The 18,349-nt window shown below is 42.5% G+C and overlaps 1 protein-coding gene across 1 annotated transcript; it reads right to left on the bottom strand.

Annotated features, from left to right (window-relative positions):
- Nucleotides 1–626: 626 nt before the first annotated feature.
- LOC117481487 (zinc finger protein PLAGL2-like) lies at nucleotides 627–17,848 on the bottom strand. The gene is made up of 2 exons (XM_034129186.1): nucleotides 17,124–17,848; nucleotides 627–7,448 (listed from the first exon to the last, which is right to left on the bottom strand). Exon 2 carries the CDS (start codon nucleotides 6,992–6,994, stop codon nucleotides 5,705–5,707), a length of 1,290 nt encoding a protein of 429 aa, XP_033985077.1. The 5' UTR covers nucleotides 6,995–7,448; nucleotides 17,124–17,848; the 3' UTR covers nucleotides 627–5,704.
- Between the last annotated feature and the right edge of the window lie 501 nt (nucleotides 17,849–18,349).

The following is an 18,349-nucleotide window of genomic DNA, read 5'->3' as shown; positions in this document are numbered from 1 at the left end:
CCTACTTAATATCGCAAGTCCTAAAAAAACGCACGTCCTGCGATGTGAATATCGCGCATGCGCATATCGTGATTATCGTCACGACACGATATATCGTGCAGCCCTAATGGATATATAATATGTGGAAGTTCCTTCATCATAGGTTAGGGTTATGATCAAAGGCATCATTTATATATGTCCCCACCACTTTTGGTTACGGACAATTTTGTCCCACTTTGCATTAGGATCATTTGTTAAAAAAAAGAATTGTACATTTTGAGAATGAATAATAGAACATGTTCAATCTGGAGGACTGTTCTCACTCTGGGTGTATCTCTGATAACCCAAGTGGTGCAGTTTGGACCTTGGACCTGAGACGCGTTCAATAGAATAATTGAATAGAGAATAGTAAAGCAATTAATGCTCCTGTCTTGCAGCAGCGTAGCATAGTTACTGCTCTAGTTGTCAAAAAAGTATTGTAAGCATACAGTAGGTATGTATATACAGTGTGTATGAATTGTTTGCAGGGGCCACTTAATGTAGTAGTGTTTTTAGAATCTGAACAAATGATTCCCCGCCACTTTTCCTAACAACGTGACAGACCATTAGACCAACTTTCAATATTCAACAAAAGTAAAACACAGGGGCACAGTGGAAATCTAAAGACTTATTTATTTTTGTATTACTTTATGTTCAGACAATCAGAAAATGACAAATTTTCTTTTCACTGTCTTCTAAAATCTATTTAATGATAATACAAACACCTAATGCAAAATATATCTAAGTTAAAGGTGTCGACCTAAATGCAACACACCGGAACAGCCCTGGAGGATCCTTAAGTGAAATGATCCGGGGTCCTCTGCTCTTCCACCATCAGTCTGGAATGCTCCAACATGTTCCCTGTCCCGTCCTCTAACGTGTCCTTCTACTGGGCAACATGTTGCTGCTGGCCGCCCACATGGACAACATCGTGTAGCAATGGATTTTTGACCTATATTAAAATCATCTTTTTTCATCATGTCAGTACCTTCCACCACCACTTCAATGTTTATTATGCCTGCCTTGACAATGTGTGGGGGCTCAGGAGGGGCTCTGTGATTCTATCCCAGGCACCTGAAGTCTTGAGTCGTCTTTGGGCAAGATACTGAACCCAAAGTGCCATTGTGTTTAAGTGTGTTTGGCATGTATTGCTCCTGATGTAAGTTAGCCTGTGTCAGTGTGTGTGTGTGCTCTGGGACTGGTTCAAGGCTGTAGAGGCAGGGCAGAGAGCATGTGTGATGGAAGGACATCATCAGGGCAGTCCAGCTTATATCATTGTTTGGTTGTGCATATCTGCAAAAGATCAAAATACCATAAACTGTAAACACACCATGACATTTGGGGCCTTCAAGGGGCCCTGAATGTCCGGGGTCCCATATGGCCTTGTGTGAAACTGCAAAGATGGGATTTCCAAACTGATGTCCCCAAGCCAATGATTACCAGATGCAGCTGCTTATTTATCTAGTGCTCCATTCATCTTTGAAAATAATGACAAATGTCCATCATCATTTCCAGTGTCAGTTTTCAGGACATGATGCAGAGGCATCCTTCTTCATCACTCTGCAGCACGCAGGAGCAGCCATGATGCAGAGGCATCCTTCTTCATCACTCTGCAGCACGCAGGAGCAGCCATGATGCAGAGGCATTCTTCTTCATCACTCTGCAGCACGCAGGAGCAGCCATGATGCAGAGGCATTCTTCTTCATCACTCTGCAGCACGCAGGAGCAGCCATGATGCAGAGGCATTCTTCTTCATCACTCTGCAGCACGCAGGAGCAGCCATGATGCAGAGGCATTCTTCTTCATCACTCTGCAGCACGCAGGAGCAGCCATGATGTCGTTCACAGTGAAAATCCTCAAAGTCAATCAATGTGTTTGTGAAATTCCGACATGCAACTGTGGTATTGGTTCAGACAGAGACCCGGTTCTAAACAGAGTGAACATTCCAGACTGAAGAGGCAGAGGCACTGAGACGGAACAAATGCAGAGGAGCCAACAGGCAAGGTGCTACAACATCCTGCTGTGAGCTACCCTCAGTAAAAAACTATTGAGTTACAAAGTACATGTGCTTGATCTGACAAAAATAAAACTCTACACAGACATTTTCTCTGCAGTTAGATGGACAGTCACCTGTCTCTTCTCTGAGGTAGTACATAAGTAGAAATATCATTAAAGGCAAGTAAAGAGAACAATGTCTGGCTGTGGGATACACCACCAGGACCTGTGTGTACCCAGCCCTTCAGAGAGGAACTCGGAGCATATGAGCATCTTCAACATGGTCCAATCTGCCTAACAAGTTACAACTATTTCTAATGATTCTTGCAGAAAGATATACAAAAATGTAGAGGTAGAAAATTTGACGAAATTATAATGTCAACGTCTGTAGCTAGATAAGGAGTTTAGATTCATTAAACTACTTTTATAGTTTCAATCTAATGGCACAAATAAGAGCCAAAATAACTAGAAGCAAAAACAAATAAAAACAGAAACCCACACTTCTGCGTGTTTGAGGTACAGATCAAATTCATCCTTTTGTTTTTTTAGAAATGTCATAAGTGCTTAAACCCAGTCAGGAGATTAGACACTCTTAGAGAGGCACAACAGTAGTATTTTAAGACATCGGTGCAACACTTGGAGGCCGGTAATAATGCTAGTGAGAGAAGTCCTTCAACAATCAGTTCATGGAGTTAAGGCAGAAGGGAGAGCATCTTCTTTCGGATATCATCTATCCTCACTCACATCATCTCCACTAACAGACCAACGCCATGAGTGGAGCCTCCATTATGAGAAGGCTGCTGGTTTGGATCAGAGACAGGAGAGGGGGGGGGGTCACCTTTTAGTATGAATGACATCAGATACTCTTGAGATCCAGCACCCCAGCCTTGTGGATGGGTGTTAACCCCAACAGTAACATAGTAAGAGATAGGAAAATGGTTCAAGTGCTCTGGAAGTCCTTTGTAGAATTGATGCTGCGTTCCATTCAGGAATACTGTCAGACCCTCACGGAGAGCGGGTCACAGGTTCAGCCCGGGTACATGAAAAGAAGTGAACAGGTAACAGGGAGGGTTGGGACTATTCCTTCTGCCTAATCACAATGCTGATCTCAAGTGCTTCAGGTTAAGTAGCTAGGGTTGCTACCTTTTACTATGGAAAATAAGTAGAGACCTGGATGACCTCTACTTCAGACTCAAATATAGATTCATTAACATATTGTCAAGTGCTTTACTTACCCAAGGCTGTAGTGCTATGATTGACACATGGCGGGATTTGAACAATTATGTTTCACAGATGTGTTTTAAGCGCTGTCAAATCTTTGCAGCATGTCATAGCCACATTTTCTGATTGAGCATATTTATCTAGCCTTGATTCAAGATCATCTTACTGTCACAGTTGGGGTTGGCCTTATCCTGGACGCAGACATTCAATAACTCCTATAACAAATTGAATTGACACCGAGTGTGGGTTTGCTGCAATGGCTAATAGGGTTCATTCCCACCATGCTCCAATACAGGGCATATGTATGTTGTGGGACATGGGCAGCAACCCTGAGACCAGTGACCTGGTTAGCACAGAGTCGGCAAATGTACATTTCAGAGTTCCCTGTTTGACCTTTTAACAGCGCAGATTCAGGGATTCAAGGTAAACACAACAAGCCGCTGCTACCCTGCTCTCTGAGGCCCTGTTCATCAGACAGCGTAAGACTCCCTGAGGATGCCAGGAGTGCTGACTAGTGTTGTTAGCAGATACAAGTTCTGAGGGAATTTCAGACTGGATTCCATAGGTAGCTTCTTGTAGAATCCAGTCAAGTTGTGCGGTATAGGTAAAACATTCTATTTTTCTTTTTAAAACCCTACCATTCAAACAAAGTTGACAGCAGTGGTGCAGCAGCTTTCCTCCTCCTGTGATTTGGCATGACTTCAAGCTTTAAAGGCCTGTAATATTTCAAATGAAACGCAAGTGCATTTCAATCTAGTTATAATAGGTAATACTGCCAACAAAAAGTAGCTATTTAGCATTAGAGATTGTTTCACCAAGGTGATATAACCTCAAATCACCCAACAATCCTAAGGCTTCCAACGAGGACTCTGGCAAAGAGCTACTTTGTTGCATTGTTTCAAGATAGGACATCATCATTTTAGATTATGTTACTAAAATGCCTTTGCAGTTCAATTATTATGAACATGTGTGACATTTGACAGTTACTAGTTGTTCAGTTAACTAATAATAGTTGTGCAGTCAATCTTCACAGTTGTTGTTAACTGTATATGTTATCGACTGCACTTCATTTTTGGAGAATTTCTGGCCAAACACAGTAAAGGGTTGAATGAACAACACTTGAAATAATTGTTGATATAATTTCATCAATGGTCAATTCTCGTCTCGTGAAATATTGATGTCCCTAGATGACATGTTTTGGAGAGTTAACAAGGTGCAATGTGTAAGGTCAAGCCACCTGCTCCAAAGAATGAAGGGCTAGAATTGCACCTCTAATACTGGCTTCATGCAATCTAAATGTCCAGTCAACAATATGAACAGAAAAAGCCTACTAACCAACAGTAGGGCAAGAATATGTCAAATCAAAGTAAACTGCCAAAACTCAGTGGGTCAAAAACCCACTGCTACCTTATAATGTTGTCATGTTGCATCAGCCTGTAGTTTACCTCAGTCAAAGCCACACGCAGCCACTGGGACACAGACAGCAGGACCCTGGATCTACCTGTGACAGGACAGCAGTTGTGGCCCACAACGGGCGCTGGGGGCGCTCTAGTTGAATTCAATACAACTGCTGACTGTAGTCTGCCTCCCTGAGCGCTCCTCCTGGTGTAGCAGCCTCCCAGTGGGGATCAGGGTCAGCCAAGCTGTGAATCCTCTGTTGTTCTGCCCATTTGGATTTATAGAGAGATGTATAATGACAAGCCCTCAGGGCAGCCCTGTAGTAGTCTGGCCCCACAGTGCCACACGAGACCCCCCAGAAACAGGACTAGCTTTACAGGTTAGGTTTGTAAAGGCGCCTAGTTCATTAGCATGCTAACTTCAGTAAAAAGCTCTGCAACATATTTGACATGTCAACTAAGTAAGCTTTCAGGTTATGTTGATAATGCAAGTTCTTTTTTTTTTTCAACTAAAATTCAAGCCATAAATGACACATTGCACCCTTAGCCACCAGATTTCCTACACAGACAGTGCTGTTGGCATTCTCAATATTGGTTTTTTTCACTAACTCAAACGGAGTACATCTTACACCAACTTTTTCTTGCTCTACAAGACCGTTCATGCTCCAATATTCTAAAATGAGAACATCTCAAGTCTTCTTTAGGAAGGAGGGTGACATACCCTAACACAGTAGCATTTCCCATGATAACCTAAAACTGGATAACTCCCAGCATTGTGCAGCGCCTGTGACAAGTGTGTTAAGTGCATCCACTGTTGGTAACAGGTCTGACCAAAAAGTAGAACTCTACTTTGGTTGTAGTGAGACCATCTCAATTCCTCAAACGTTCAAGATTCCTTTTTAAATAATGAGGTAATACTGATGAGGTGATTTGTTGTGTTAAAAAAAAAAAAGTTAGATTAGCATCGTTAGCACTGACAGGCTAAAGTCACACATACAATAAAGATGCCATTCTCATTTTTACCCTTTTCATGAAAAAGCCTGTGAAGGCAGCGTTTGTGGGGACAGAGCTGCTTACTGCTGAAAGGCCTGGTAGTAGTGAGGTAGGGAGCTAGAAGTGCTCATAGCAGGACTGCTGTATGCCTGAGGTAGCTGGCTGTGGTTATGGGCTCCCGGGCCCTGTGGTACATGAGCCTGTGAAGGCTGGAAGAAGGTGAACGGCCCTGGAGCCTGGCTGGACAGCCCAGAGGAAGAGGATGGAGGGGAGGTGGTGGTAGCGGGTGGATAGCTCATCACTAACCCCCCCATCCCCATGTGAGGGCTGTAGGGCGGCAGGCTGAAGGGCAGGAAGCCCAGCAGAGGCCCAAGGTCCATGTTAGTGGTGCAGGACAGCTCGGTGGAGGAGATGGCCGGGCTCCTGGACAGCAGATGGGGGTCGCTGGCAGCACCCACGCCTTCACCCAGCACCTCCCTCTGAGGGGAGGCAGAAGTAGAGGTAGAAGAGTTGACTGCACTTAGGTGAGGTGGGGGCACACTCTGCAGGTCCAGCAGGAAACTGTCCACGTCGGCGCGAGGATATGAGGTAGATCCGTGCTGGTACCTGGCCATGTTGCTGTAGGGCTGCTGCTGCTGCGAGGCCACAGGAGGCTGTAGGTGGTGATGGTGAGAAGATTGGGGAGGCATGTGGCGGGCCACACCCATACTCGAGGACAATGACCCCTGCATGAGGCCATGAGGGTGACCCATCCCAGGGACAGCATTGGTCATGGGGTATGAGTTGTACATGTCCCTGGAGAAAGGCTCCATGGGCTCCTTGGAGACAGAGCCCATATCAGAGACCACAGGGCTAGGCTCCTCCTTCACAGGGCACTGGGGGGCAGGGGTCGGTGTAGCAACGGGTGTGCTGGGTGTACAGGGTGGCATCAACCCTGACTCCTGCGCGTGGCTCTTCTTCAAATGGCGGGTCAGGTGGTCTCTTCGTCCAAAGCGCTGTGCACATCGCGGGCACAGGAAGTCCCGGCGCCCGGTATGCACCACAGCGTGACGCCGCACATCCTTACGAGTGTAAAAACGGCGGTCGCATCGCTCACACGAGTACTTCCTCTCTCTCACAGGCACAGCAGTGTTATTGTTGCCCTCTGATGGTGGAGGCCTGTCAATATGGCTGCCCAGGTGCTCCAGCAGCGAGGGGGGCCCCTCTGGACCGGGCAGGCCTGCTGAAGCACTGTGGGCTGCCACCAGGTGTCGTCTGTAGCCCAGCTGGGTGTTGTACTGCTTCCCACACTCCTGGCAGTGGAAGAGCTGCCTGCTGGCTGTGTGGCTGTCTGGCAGATGGCTCTTCAGATGGTCCTGCTGGTGAAACATGGTCTAACAGAAGGAACAGTACTGGCTGTGCGGCTGCACAGGGACCCTGGCCAAGAGCCTGAGCAGACACAGACAAGACTCATGAGGATCCTCCAGAGAGCCGAGCATCAGCCTGCAGACCTCTGGTCGTCTTGTAAACTTAGAGTGCTAGAATTAATGCTGTTAATAAGTGCTGTTTGTTCACGGTTTGATGCTCTCTTGTGGCAATGACTAGTGGTCTGTCCTGCCTTACTGATGCAAGCCTGTGTCCAGCACTTGGTTTCTGTGACAGCAGCTGCCATAGCAACCCCAAAAGGGCTGTGGTGATGAGGAGCTTTGGAAGCTCTGACTGGGTCTGTGTGTTTTCCTGTGAAAAGCTCTTCTGTTGTCCTGCAGTCTATTTTAGTATTCAGCAGCTCTGAAAGCCAGAGTCACAGCAGCAGAATCACAGAGGTAGCTTGGCATCGTCAGAGACCTGAAAAACAGAAAAGAGAAGTGTCAAATAATATCGTTTGGCAAGTAAAATCATGCTGGATGAGCTGACTTTAATAACTAAAGAATAAAACTGCATATCTTTTTTGCATTTGATCATTTTAAATATACTTCAATGTGTCCACCTGTCTATACTTTATGTAACACAGGCACACAGGCCTTATCATCTTTAGTGGTAGTAGTGTTAGTACCAGAGAATAACATAATTGTCTTTTAAGTTAATTTTATTTATAAATAATATAATATATATATATAAATAAAGTGAACGTTTTTTTAATCATTAATCTTAATTTAAGTACTAGTTATAATCTACCCTGAATATTGATAGTTTTCTTTTAAATATTTATAATCATTACTACTTGTTGATAACAAAATGTGTCAATACCACGTAAAAGCGTAGTACCGTTGGCGAGTATTCACAATACTAACTTGCAGCACATTTCTGGGTGAAAACCAAATATTTTTTCTTTCCACCTAAAATATCCATAAGGTGCATTCATCACAGCGCATAGCCAACAAGTGCATTGTCCGGTGCCTTGCTCAAGGGCACCTCTGCAGGGCCCAGGAGGTGAACCAGCAGGGTCCAGGACGTGAACTGAGACCTTACAACCTCTTCTTAGTGTTGTAAACTTTATATGACATATTTACAAAGATGGTTGTGCCAACAAGAGCCACGAGATGGTGCTGTATCTGACTTTCTTCCCCAGAAAGCTACCTAACATAGTTTAGGCCACCAGTGTTTGGTCAGTGTACTGCACAAACAACATTGCCCAAACTGCCCCCTACCGACTCCAATTACGTGATGGAGCGAACTCCATCTGCAGTCACACTCACAGCTGAATGAGGCTCCATTATAAGCTGCATGGTTTTTGTAACAGTCTGTAAATAAACAAACTACGTTTACCGTTTTTTAGACTAGACACGGGTATAAGTAAAATAAATACGAGGTAACATGAAGTTGTTAATGTCAGTATGACGATATTTATTGTTTATCTTGTTAGGAGCAGTTTGCCAGTAAATGTTTGCAGGAACTGTTTGTAACAGTGTTTCATGACCAGTCGTGTAGTGGGGACGGGGGGGTGGACGGGGAGGAGACGAGACACTATGGACACGCTCGTGAACTGTCAACGGGGGGGGCGGGCGATAGGGGTACACTGTGGGCCTCTGTGGGCCTCTGTGCACCTCTGTCGCCTGTCAGCGCAACTTACATGATGCCGTTTAAAAAATATAATAATAAAGGGCGGCCTTTCTGCGCGACTGTCACTCAAATGCGGGACATAGTCTCAATTTGTGGGACACGGGACAAATGATAAAAATGGTGTTGCCCCTCACACACACACACGCTTCAAATCAAGTTGCATAAATACTTGAGCTACGTTTTTATTATAATTACTGTGAAATGTATTATGTTTTCGTCATTATTACAACAAACGGCAGTGGCTCAGTCAGTAGGGGCTTGGACTGTGCGCCGTAGGGTCGCCGGTTCAAGTCCCCGACCAGACCTAAATATGGAGTGTGGACTGCTACTTGTAGAGGTCCCAGTTCACCTCCTGGGCCCTGCCGAGGTGCCCATGAGCAAGGCACTGGACATCCCCCTTCCCCCCCTCACTCCCATTGCTCCCCGGGCGCTGTACAATAGCTGCCCACTGCTCCTAGTACTAGACTCCTGGTGCTAGGATGGTTAAATGCAGAGAACAAATTTCACTGTGTGCTGTGTGCTCTGCATGTGTGACCATTAAAGAGGGGTTCATCCCTCCAAATTCTTCTAAATACACACTTGCAACTGATAATGCTGGCAATTATTTTATATTTATTAGACTATTAAAAAAAAAATCGTGCTTCAAAAAAGTGGGGGGACGGCGATCCCCCGCGTCCAACGACCACTACACCACTGTTCATGACGGACAGAAACAGCGTTGGGTTGGGTTGGGTTGGTCAGGTAGAGCAGCAGGTGAAATCCGGACCGGTGCAGACTCTCTGTTGGAGGACTTGATAACTCACTCCCCACTTGTTGGATTGCAACAGCACTTAACGTGGCGGACCCTCTGTGCGCAAAACAATAGCAACCAGAGTAGCAGCATGGAGGTCGGATCGTCACCAAAATAAATAAATAAGTGGTCCGAAAAAAGTTAATGACAAAATACACATAACCTTCCTCAGGCAGTGTGTCAGTGTGTCAGTGTGTTTGTGCCGGGGACAGGAGACCCCCCCCCCCATGATGATAAACTGTAAGAAAGTATCGGGGGATCCCTGCGGAGTAGAGTCAATTAATGTATATTTTTTTATTTGGTGGTTTGTGTTCCGGCTGTCAATCAGCTGTGCGCAGCGTCTCCACTGCAGCCTGTGCGTCTCAACCCCCCCCGCAGCAACTCTATCCACCAGTTAAATGAAATAAAACTAATGTGTTGTGTTATATCAGCTGCCAAATATATGGTGTTCTTAGTTTCCATACCTCCTGTGTTTTATGAGCGACTTATCAAGTCTTAGCAAACGGCATAAAACACGATTAAACATGATGGTATATAAAACCATACTCGTATCTATACAACCTATAGAAATACAAAACGTCCTCAGTTTAGACGTAATTCTGTCCTCCTGCTTACCGCATCATTAATGAGAATACATGTCATAACATTAAGAAGACAACATATTCGAGGTGGTTTTCAATAACATATCCGTATATATATATTTCTCTAAGTTATGTTTTTGTGTGCACTGAGGAGTCGCAAACAGGCGTTTGTTTAATCATTTTAAGATTGGCTTTAATCAATGTTTGCAAATTAATTCTTCATATATGATACATGAGGTAACATTTTATTTATGTATGCAGTGTTTCCCCTAGGTTTAGCTTTTGCTTTGGGGGGGTGCTGCCTAAACTCACAACTTAAAGTGAAAGCGTTTCGTTTATTTAATAAACGAGCACATGTTCAATGTGAAAAGTGACAGTAGATATAGATTAGTTGCAATTTGGTGCTATATATATATATATATATATATATATATATATAAAAAAAAAAGAATTCAACACCTTGAATTTCAGGGGGGGCGCGGGGCTCCGTTGGCAGGGCGCAGCGCCCCTCCAAGACAATGGTAGGGGAAACACTGGTATTATTTTCACATATTTCTCTCCATTCTTCCTTCTGCCAAGGGTTACCCTTTTACTTTTGGTACTTTAACTATATTTTGATGCTAATACTTTTACTTGAGGAACATTTTGATTGCAGGACTTTGACTTGTAAGAGAGTATTTATACACTTTTTTACTTAAATACAACAACTGAATTCTTAACTTCTCCCACCTGACGTGATACTAGGGCTGTGCGATTATGGCAAAAATCATAAACACGATTATTTTGGTCAATAATTGATATCACGATTATTAAATGCGATTATTCATGACTTTGAAAAAATCCATTTATTGAACTTTTAAATACAAATAATAATTTGAACAGTATCTTTTTAACTGTTGATTTCCCTGAGCGTATAATTCAACTGAAAAACCAATACAAAAATAAATAAAATAAATGATACATTTATATCTACATTTAAATAAATAATATCAAAATAATAAATACCAATAAACAAGATCAACAAATATTTTGGAGCGCACTTCAACAAGCTACTAAACATATATAAATATGATAAATACAAATGAATTAGATCAAATATGTTGCAGTGCACTGTCACAACCTAGCAAAGCAAAATAATCGTTTTTTTCGATTATGTTGTTTTCGTAATTGTGACAGGCCAAAATCGTAATTGCGATTAAAATACGGTTAATTGCATAGCCCTACGTGATACAATTACTTGTAATTGGGGCAACAGAGCACGAATTATGAAAGTCGAATATTCTGCATTTCTCCGTCTGAATATGATGCCTTTTGGCCTGATGTTTGGACAGATTGCTCATGTTACCGCGCTTACGCGAAAACACTAATGGCAAACGAGCATTGTCCACATCGAGCCTTGTAGAGTGTCACTATACTTTTGAACGTTCCGTTCTCTCCGTCCCTGGCAGATCTGTGTGTTGCTGCAGCGTGTCTGTGAGATTATGATTCTACTTGTGATAGTCGGACATGACAACCTGTGCAGCCCATGTATTGATTCCATCCGATAGCTGCTATAATAACAAACAAAACGTCTGCCTGCTCTCCACAATGATCAATAACAGTGAACGGATGGTCAAAGTAAGGTACAAATAAACAGAATCACACGAAGCCTGGTTAGTGTTGCCTGACTTTATAAAGTGTGTTATTTTTTATAAGTGTGTGGTTGCGTTCTAGTCACTTTGCTCAGCACTACTGCTGGTTACAACTTTTATTTGCCGTACTCGCCTTAACTGTTAGCTCAGGTTAATCTCGCGCCCCTCCGACGTAAGCGTGACGTATGCGGTTCTTGCTTCTAGACGGACAACTTTTTGGTGCTCGAAACGAACCGGATTCCGGAGCTTAGAGGCTGCTCCACTGCGCTGTGAACAGGAAAAAACGGTGCTTTTCAGGCTCTAGCTCCGAACCGGCCCTGAAACACCGTTGGTGTGAATGGGGTATATCAGTAATCCCACACACTACCCTGTCAGCCCAGCAGCTGGGAAGACCGGGAAGTATTGGGGAGCTGCAGTGTTTTTGCATGGGCTGATGCTAGACAAAAAAACGTTTTGCTACATGCAAAAGTGCATTATAAATGAATGTTGTTATTATTATTATTATAATATTTGACCAGATATTTCTTATTTTATGATTTGTGTCCATTTTACAGACAAAAAGAGGATACAGGTTAATAAGGCAATGTAGCCAGGTAATAGCTTTAGCAAAAATGTAGCAGGATGTATTTCTGTCTTTGTTTTAAAATTATAACCTGTAATTGAGATCATGTGCTTTTCTCCGCTGTACCCTTTGTCTGTGCCGCCGTCGCTTTTCAAAGGTTTACTCCAGAGACAGAGGCATTATTTCCTGCAATCCATCACCTGAGCTAGGTTTGATGTTGCAGTCAGTGTTACAGGTGTAAGGGATTACACTTACACTTACCCAACAACGCTTTTCTTTTTTTAATAGAAATAAATCCACTTGGTTTTTTTCAGCACCGATTCAGTAAAGGATAATATGATAATAATGATAGTAAAATGTATATAAACAACAGTAGTACATAAATATTATTCTCTGCTTTTAACCCATCCTCGTACCAGGAACAGTGGGCAGCTATTGCACAGCGCCCGGGGAGCAATGGGAGTGATGGGGGAAGGGGGATGTCCGGTGCCTTGCTCAAGGGCACCACGGCAGGGCCCAGGAGGTGAACTGGGCCTTTTCCAAGTAGCAGTCCACACTCCATATTTAGGTCTGGTCGGGGACTTGAACCGGCGACCCTACGGCTCCCAGTCCAAGCGCCTACTGACTGAGCCACCTTGCCTGTCATTGTATCAGTTCTTTAAAGCATTTGGAGCATATGCTTATTGTAACACGTTTGACTCAATTTGTTAATTCAGGGTCTAATTTAACCCTTTGTTAGGCCTGGGCATCTTTTGAAAATTGATGTTAATCAAACTAAAATAATATGCAAAGATGAAAAGTGTGTGTATAAAACTAGCATATTTGGTTAAGAGAGCGAGGCGGTGAGTGAGAAGGGGCAAGAGAGTATATGTGTAACGGTGCAAGTTAGTAATTATTATCATCTCCATTCAGCTCAAAATACCATGGCAAGCACAGGCATCATTTATACTGGGGACACTTTTGGAAATGGCCAATTTTGTCCACCACTTTGCATTAGGATAATGTCCTAATATGTACTGTAAATACCGTGAAAACGAATTGTACACTTTGAGAGGTTTATTTGCAAAATAGAACATCAATCTCGAGGACTGTTCACACTGTTTGGATGTATTTTCTGTGCAGTTTGGACCTGCGACACGTTCAATATTAGCAATAATTGAATGGAGTATAGTAAAGCAATTGATGCTCCCTCTTTGCAGCAGCGTAGCATAGTTACAGCACTAGTGGTCAAAAAATGATTGCAAGCATATGTATGTATATATTGTTTGCTGTGGGCGTTTAATGCAGTTGTGGGGTTTTTTTTTATCAGAAAAAATGATGGCAAGTGATGACGAGAGAGCAGCCTAGAGAACAACGGTGTGTGCGTGCAGTGAGTAGGACATCAGCTGGAACGTAGCCGTGCAGAGTGTGTACCATCTATTTGTTGGAGAATAAATGCTACTGCTCAACAAAACCAACTGCTGGTTGTGTGATAATTGAAGGAACTCTGGCTAGCAGTGCCAACAACGACTCTGGTTTAAGGTGTGCTGACCTTTAATGTGGAAAGCTATACCAATGTGACAAGCCCCTCCTCCAAGTTTCTCAACTTCCTGTGCGACCAAAAGGGGTTCGAGCAATTCTGTTGGAAACCCTTTAACCTGTTGAGCCCCACGGCCTGCGGCAAAAACGCAACATCTCCAAGAAACAGCTTCTTAACATTTAACAACCTATTAATAATGTGTCCTACCCACTTAACGGGAAGAAACTCAGCTAACTGACGATATGAACCATTTTTACCAAACAAAACACAACTCTAACGCCGAGCCTCTGAATTAGCGCTGAGCGAAAAAATGCTAACGCACTTAGCACAGAACTCACGGTATAAATACTTTATTACAAGTATCATCACTGTGCGACCAAAACTCAGGGCAGCGAAGGCAAACCCAGACAACCACCACGTAGCTTTACGGAGCCAAAACGGCAAATATGTCTTACCTTTGCTGTTTTCTGATCAAAAGTTGTGTTCAATGGCATTAAAACGATAAAAACGCTGCTGAAGGTTAATCCAATGTCTCTGTGTCCCTTTGAAATGATTACTGATAATCCATCATCATATTTATGGCTATAACCTAGTTTTCAGTTTTCAGAGCGTAACATAGCTTTTGGCTTGGGCAAGCTGTGTGCGCATCCCTCTCACTCCTCAATGGTAACGTGTAGGTGGATTTAGGAACTTCCCTCTCGATTCTATTGGCTCTAACCGTTCAAAAGAGGTGTCAATCATCAAAATCGACCGAGGGGGGCCAGAGATATGGCAAATCCACCCAAATGACCCCAGAAGTGTTTTTTTTTTGCTAAACCTCTCTAAAAAGGTCAAATGTCTCTTGTTTTGCATCAATCTTGATACAGGGTACTTACTATATGTTATAGTTTGGATTCCTAAAGCTTTTAGTCTACTATCCCATCATTCAAGGGTGGTTTTCACTATAAGTAAAAAATGTGGACGGGCACTATAATTTACATTTTTTTACTATGTTCAATCTGAATTTACTTTAAAATAAAAAAAATCTATATTGATTTTGACTTTTCTACATCCAACTCACAGGTTTATCATTGCTTTGAGAAAAAAGATTATTAATGAGATAAGATTATTTAGAAGTGAAGATATAGTCATTTGTTCTGGGAAGGTCATTTTCGAGCCTGAGACCTGAAAAACAGGCTCAGGGCTTAACAGGTTAATTATGGCGCATTTCCACCATGGCGCGGAGCGCGGTTTAAGCGTGCCGTGTCGTACCGGGCCCGTTTTTGGTTGCGTTTCCACTATGCCTAGTTCCGGCCCGGGGCTACTTTTTCACCTTTTTTCTGGCCCGACAAAATCGTGGTTCTATCGAGGCCAACAAACAGGGCTGAGTCGGGCTGAGTTTGCTAAACTAGAGAGAGAATCGCTGGCAAGGGGGCTACAACTACAACAAGATGAACATATTTGACCGTGATTTAATTGTAATACACGTTTCAAAATGATGCCGAAGTAACAACATACTGATACCGGTTAGTAAAAACCATGAATTAATGCTTTGACAAGTCTGCAGACAGACGGCAGGCGAAAAACCTTTTAAAATGCGTGTTGTCTAAATGGAGATCGGCTAAGCTAACGCAATATATGCTCCGACCGTCCACACTCACAACAACGGCCTATACAGACATAAATAAACCAGCGACTGTACTCGCCATGACACAGACAGTCTGTGGTTTGTACTTGTTTAACTTTTGTCTAGTTTCTGAACAGATATGAGGAGCTGTGAGCTTGAGTGCTAACAGCTAGCGGCTGATGTTGTTTTTCTGGGGTGCTCATTGAAGATGACGTCACGGCTCCGCCTACACTGCGTTACTATAGATACTACCCCAGTTCCTAAACTGTAATGGAAGCGCAGCATTAAAGTGAGCCGGGCCTAACAAGGCCTAACAAAACGGTTAACCGTACTAAGTCGAGCGAGGCCTGCGGTGGAAATGCGCCATTAGATCCCATCAAACATCAGTAAAGGCTGATTTATGTGTTATCACCAATACTCAAGAAGAATTCCATTAGTTGAATGAATCCATTTGGTAAAGCATGAGTTCATCAAAAACATTAAAAGTATGATATCTCTCTTAAATCAGTAGTAATACAACATGGATTTCTTTCTATAAAAGTATGTTTTAGTTCAACCAGATAATTATTAGAAGTCTTGACAAAAAAAATCTTCTAAGCTAGGGCCTTCTGACCACATATGGATAATATTACATGCTATCTGTTCAGCAAAAATCGTCAAAAGAAAAGACTGACTTCTAATTGCGTTGAAAATGTGAATTCAAGTCAACTTTTTGAGGCATTTAAAAAAGTTAACTTTTATAGGTATTAACAGTATCAACGAAATGTAGGATATTAGGAACCATTTTTGCTTTACTATTGGATATAATAAATGTCTGTAATGTATTCTTCCAGATATGAACTTATATCTTGCTCCTGGAGGAGATGCAACACTATGAACAGGACCATGCTACCCTACTTTGAGTGGATGCTAGATGTTGTAACTAACTCAATTATTTTGGTTACGTCGCCTGTATTCCTTAAGCCATGGTGATTTTTTTTTTTTTTTTTTTTTTTTTTTTTTTTTTTTTTTTTTTTTTTTTTTTTTTTTAAATGGCAGTAGACAGTATTTTCTGATTTATGGAATGATAATATATTAGGTAACATCTGCATATAGGATTGTTTCTTTAAAGGACTTTGAAGTAGAAACTTCACAACACATTTTCCAGCAGTGGATGTTCTTCCTGCCATCATACAATTAACGTAGTTACACTCGCGGGGGGTCTGGATAAAAGGTGCAATACAAGACTTTAAGTTCGGCGAAGAGAGCTGGTAGTGCCATCTTGTGGGTCCGCAGCATGGAGCTGCCATAAAGCTTTAATCCCCACACATTTTCTGCTTAAGCTCTCTCTATTGTGTGAAGATAACTGCAAAAATGTTGGTTCTGTTCGAGCAAAATGAAAAGGGAAAACTTCCCCTCGGGCCGACGGCAGACTGGCTGGATGATGGAGTCTGAAGTGAAGCGCTTCAGTGTTGGAACGGGGTCATTACCAGACGGGGGCTAAATGTGACTGCTAGCCTTGCTGTTCAAAATAATTCGGATGCGAAGGAGAAACTCGTATTAATGCTTGGCGGTGCCAGTTACGCTAGTTTTATGCCGAGGGAACACACTGACTACTGTTAGTGTGAGTGTGGGTGAAGTTAGCCGAAGCAGCATGCTGGTTAAAAAACAAAAGATGAGCGCTAACTAAGTTGTATCGGAGTTTGTGTTACGGGAGCTAACTCCTCTACATGTTACCGAGCAGGGTTCCACTCCGGCTCAGGGCCACACACACGGACACAACACTACTCACCGAATGAGTCTCAGTCCGGCTATCCTTCCAGCCTCCATTCCGTCTCCATGTCGACATTTTGGAGCAAGTTTTAGAGATGTTTCTAGAGTCCGGGCCTGGACTGCTGGGCGCCGCGCTGGAAGCCATGCATTCTGGGAGAGTGACGTCAGACCCCGGGCTCAGGGGAACTCTAGCAGGAACCACTTCCATTCACACAAAACACACACACACACACACACACACACACACAGAAATTGAAAATAAAATGATAACTATTTCCAAACATTAGAAGGATTTGTGTAAACAAAACTGATGTAAAAAGCAAAGACAGAGACCTTGGTGTATATAAACATGTTATAATAATTATTTGATTTATTTGATTTGCTTGCAACAACAAAAAAACTGGTGAACAATGAATGATGTTAATTGAATCACAAGAATAACATGAGGATATTGGCAAATAAAACACCAATGGTGTATTTTGTTCTCTTTTCTTAGTTGTTGTTAGGAGTCTGAACTGTGTGATATATTCAGTATCTCAAAGAGTGAAACTGAAAGAAAAGTGGTGATATTTCTGAGGTGGTGGAAGCAAGACTAGATAACCTTACGACTATAAAGTTAACATGTTGACCTGTAATCCAAGCTACCCCTTGTGATCTGACAGATTGTTATGAATCATGTTGGAATAGACGAGTATTGGGGATGTATTAGTCACAACAAAGAATATCACTGGTGTCAATGTTCCTCATAGGATCTGAAAAATGATATATGCATAATTCGATCATTTTGTTTCTTTCACCTATGTGAATAGTTTGTATTCTGTACAAACTATGAAGTCCACTGAGACAAATGTAACATTTTTTATATTGGGCTATATAAATAAACTTTGATTGACCGATTGATTGATGAAATAGATTCGGAGTACTGTGTACTGCCTTGCTGAAATAATCTCATGCAACACCCTTGCTGCAAATGTTTATCTTTGTTCCACTTGACTTAAGTGTTTGTAACATAAATTAAAGATTAATACCAGCTATTATTGTGAGGGTCCTCCCAGGTGTGTTTATTTGCTCCACTTACAGTGTTGCCTGTATAAACAGTTGCATATGTGCAGAGTTAAAATAGATAACGTGGTGGCCAGTCGTTTGCTCTGAATCCGTTTTAATATGAATATGAATGACACAAAATGTTGGTCTTCTAAAGAATGGACTCTATTGTTATATTTAATATGGCTAAAATAAAAAAAT

Source organism: Trematomus bernacchii, unplaced genomic scaffold (genome assembly GCF_902827165.1).
Source record: "Trematomus bernacchii unplaced genomic scaffold, fTreBer1.1, whole genome shotgun sequence".
Classification (NCBI taxonomy): domain Eukaryota; kingdom Metazoa; phylum Chordata; class Actinopteri; order Perciformes; family Nototheniidae; genus Trematomus; species Trematomus bernacchii.
Note: the sequence above shows the minus strand (reverse complement) of the source record. Positions and strands in the feature narration are given on the sequence as shown.